At 49.1% G+C, this 3,850-nt stretch overlaps 1 protein-coding gene across 1 annotated transcript; it reads right to left on the bottom strand.

Moving 5' to 3' along the window:
• Positions 1-273: 273 nt before the first annotated feature.
• On the bottom strand, positions 274-2,961 carry LOC101637864. The gene is given in 5 exon segments (XM_012729388.1): positions 274-804; positions 872-1,045; positions 2,419-2,667; positions 2,670-2,748; positions 2,750-2,961. Coding segments are annotated over 5 exon segments (1,245 nt in total).
• Positions 2,962-3,850: the final 889 nt, after the last annotated feature.

Below are 3,850 nucleotides of genomic sequence, written 5' to 3'. Positions count from 1 at the left end.
GAAATTAATTTCTTGTTTTTTTCTTTCCTGTCTGCTCCTCACAACCCCTGGCACATGTATGTTAGTCCAGCAGAAGATGATAAAAAGCTTCCCAGAGGATGTGCAGCAGAAGATGATAAAAAGCTTCCCAGAGGATGTGCAGGAAGAAAAGAGCAATCCTACTTCTTTGCTTGAAAGTTGGAAGAGTTTCTTGCACATAGTGATCATCAAATCACCCTGTGTTTATGGTCCTATCAGCTGGGTGACTGGAAGAGTGTTTATCTCCTCCCTGGGTCACTGCCAATTCACCTGCGTGGTATATTCTTTGCCAGAGTCATAATCCAAAGATTGCTGTGCGTGCAGGTCATGCCTCAGGTAGTACATTACCTCGGCATGCGGGGGAGGCACAGCCGCCAAAGCCCCCAGCGAAGCTGAACCTCGGCTGGGCTGGGAAGGGGCTGCAGCACAGCCCCAGGCCAGAGAGGAGGCGGGACGCGGAGCCACGGGCACCCCACCCAGCGGCCGCTCTGCCTCCACTCGCCAGGAGGGGGCTCTGCTAATGAGCGAGAACCTGTTGGCAGGCGCGGTGGCCCTCCCGCCCTCAGGACAGGCGCGGACAGCAGGCGGGACTGCAGCCAGAGGGTAAAAAGGACTTTGAGAATTCAGAGAGGAGACTGGCGCCACAAAGAGGCCTGTGAGGCTGACAGGAAGTTGGTAGCCAACACAGGCACAATCTGGCGGCCTCAGCGGGGAGGTGGGGGGTCTGGCGTGCCCGGTGTGTGGCTGCACCATCTGAACATCTTGATTTGCTGCTAATTGAGCAGCCTGACACGAGCAGAATCACGTGAGCCAGATGCAGCTGAGACTGGAGACGCTGGTTCCCAGAGCTCACTGGGGAGTTCAGGGAACCAACTGCCATGGGCTGCCGAGAGAGCTGGCCGTGCCAGGGCCGGGCCTTCCGGGCCTCCGAGCCCCCGGGATCCAGGGGGCTTGGCACAGACCCCAGGAAGACCTGGCTTCGGAGCTGCTCTTGCCTCACCAGCCCTCCAGCTGGCAGCACCGGGATCTTCACGTCACCACAGTGGCATCATGGCAGCCCCAGCAGCCCCCACGTGTGCTCAGTAGTAATGCGCCCGTGCTGTCTTGTTCACAACTTCATCTGGCCAATGTTGGTAGCTCGCTTAGGGATGAGGAGATCTGGGGCTCGGGAAGGCTGGGTAACAGCTACTCTGCCATAGTGCTGGGATGTGATTCCAGGGGTACTTGGCTGTAGAATCTATGATTGACAGCCTCGAAGGGTATAATCTGGAGAAATAAAAGGGAATTGTCGCTCGTGGTTTAGCATCATTTCCTGCAGGTTCATCCAATGTTTTCTTCTTCTTTTTTTTTTTTAAAGATTTATTTATTTGTACAGAACTGGGGTACAGGCCAGAGATGCAAAGGGTGAGAGGCTTCACCAGAGACAGAGCGGGGAGCAGAACAGGCAGATCGACGAGGTACACTGCTGAGGGAGCAGTGGGCGGGTCAGGAGAGGTCTGCTGCGCCATGTGGGTCACCTCCAGGGCGGGTGGGGATCGAACTCATGCGGAAGTGGCTTTAGCTTTTTAGTGCAGTGCTTTAACCCGCTGCGCCACCGGGGAGGGCCCGTTTTCTTATTTTTTAAAGCTGAGTGATGTTCCATTAGCAGTATCTGTAACACTTTTCTTATCCATTCATTAGTTCGTGCATTTATCAGCCCATGGACATTTAGGTGGTTTGCACATCTTGTCTGTCATGAATAACAGGACAGTGAACATGGGGATGCAGCTAATCCCTTTAGGATCTTGATTTCCATTGTTTTGGGTAAATCCCAAGAAGTGAGATTGCTGAATTAGAACAGGTTGGTGATTCTATTTAGGAGGTGTCTAAAACAGTTAGATTCATAGAAGCAAAGATTAGAATGGAGGTTGCCAGGGGTGGGGGGAAAGGCAATGGGTATAACATTCAGTTATGCAAGATAAATATGAGCCAGAGAGCTGGTATAAACCCATGTCTACAGATAACCACCCTCTGTGGTGCATTTAAATATCTATTAAGCAGGTCAATGCCATGGTGAGTGTTCTACAACAATACAATCATATTTTATTATTATTATTTTGATTGATTTATTATTTATGTACACAGAACTGTGGTACAGGCCACAGGTGCAGGGGCGGTGAGAGGGTTCACCAGAAGCAGAGTGGGGAGCAGAACAGGCCGACTGACAAAGTACACTGCTGAGGGAGCAGCGGAAGGGTCAGGAGAGGTCTGCCGCACCATGTGGGTCACCTCCGGGGTGGGGATCAAACTCATGCTGAAGTGGCTTTAGCTTCTTAGTGCTGTGCTTTAACCCCTGCACCACCAGGGAGGGCCTTATTATTATTACTTTTTTATTCCTTTTATTTTGAATTGAACTTTCACCCTGGCCATAAGTTTTTGTTTCTTCAATTTCTTCTGGGATTTTTTTCTTTGTGCAACCTCCTCTTCTAGTTTAGGGACAATCTGCTCTTTTTTAGAAAGGATCATCTCGATGTGGCTGGTGGAGCTCATGAATGGGTTAAATTCAACATGCGTTCTGGAAGTTTTGCTACTCATCTTAGGGACTTTGTACACCTCTAGATCGTAGATTCTCCAGTCATTGAGCACTTCGAGGTGAACAAAGTCCCTAAGATGAGTTCGACATTACTCGCTGCATATTTAAGCACTTGCAGTAAGAATTCAGCACTCTTTTTTGGCCAACGACCCACTGTTGGACACACTTTTAGCACCACCATTGGAAGGACAGAATGCCATGCTCTGCTTCTGTCAAGTGACATCCTTCAGATACTTGGTGGCTTTTCGGATATGCTTACCCTTGGTGGCTTGGGCTGTTTCACGAGGGTTCTTCAAATGAACACGGAGATTTGAACCTCTTGATTTGCATGACTCTGTAGGGTTTTCTGGATCAAGTGAGTAGTGAACCATTTTCAGAGATGACTAAGGCCGCTTTTGGGAAGAGTGAAATCATATTTTAAATAAAAGAAAGAAGGCAGGGAACTGGCATGGCCCCCTTAGACGTATCACTCGTGAATTTTGTTATAACATTTTTATCCTAAATATAAGTGAGGAAGATTTAGGGCACTGGTGTAACAATGATCTTTTCCTCACTGAACACTTTACAGAATAAGCTGTCTAAGCAGTTTTTCCACCGATAGTCATATTTAGTCTTCATAACTAAACTCATGACAGGGATATATGCTCCATCTTTCCAGATGTGCGGAAAGAGACCCAGGCAATGGGGAGGCTCCCCCGGCGACATGGCCTTTGTCCACAAGCCCAAGTGCCCCACCAATGACCACTTGGTGTCACTGGGAGAATCAGCATCAGCACAGAGCATTGATTTCCACCTGACTGTGGGCCTCAGTGCGAGCCAGGCCCTTGCAGCTCAGCTTTCCTTTGGCAAGTGTTCACGAGCCTGTTCCAACCACTGTGCTCATTTTTGTGGTGTCATCCTTCAAATCCATTTGTTCCATTATGTGATTAATCCAGTGGATTAGGCCAGCGCAAAGAGACTTTGATGTTGCAGGAGGAGTGTTTAAGTATCTCTCTCTCCCTCTCTCTTTTCATCGGAAAGCTTCTCCCTCCTGAGTGCATCCTAGGAAAGGATGGCAGGGCACACACAGGTGTGTGCCTGTGTGCCAGGGTATAGGTCCCTGCAGACGAGAAAAGTGGCAGAAGTGAAGGGAAAGGTCTGCAGGCTCACGTTTTTCTACTGAAAGTAAAAAATCAATCCATGACCTTAAAGAAGTTTATGAATTCCTAGCTTAGGAATCAATGCTCATTGATTTTTGTGCCTCTGCATGGGCTGTGCATG

This window comes from Condylura cristata, unplaced genomic scaffold (genome assembly GCF_000260355.1).
Source record: "Condylura cristata isolate star-nosed mole 26May11 unplaced genomic scaffold, ConCri1.0 scaffold00025, whole genome shotgun sequence".
In the NCBI taxonomy this organism is placed as follows: domain Eukaryota; kingdom Metazoa; phylum Chordata; class Mammalia; order Eulipotyphla; family Talpidae; genus Condylura; species Condylura cristata.
The sequence above is the reverse complement of the archived record's forward strand: the minus strand, read 5'-3'. Positions and strand labels throughout refer to the sequence as shown.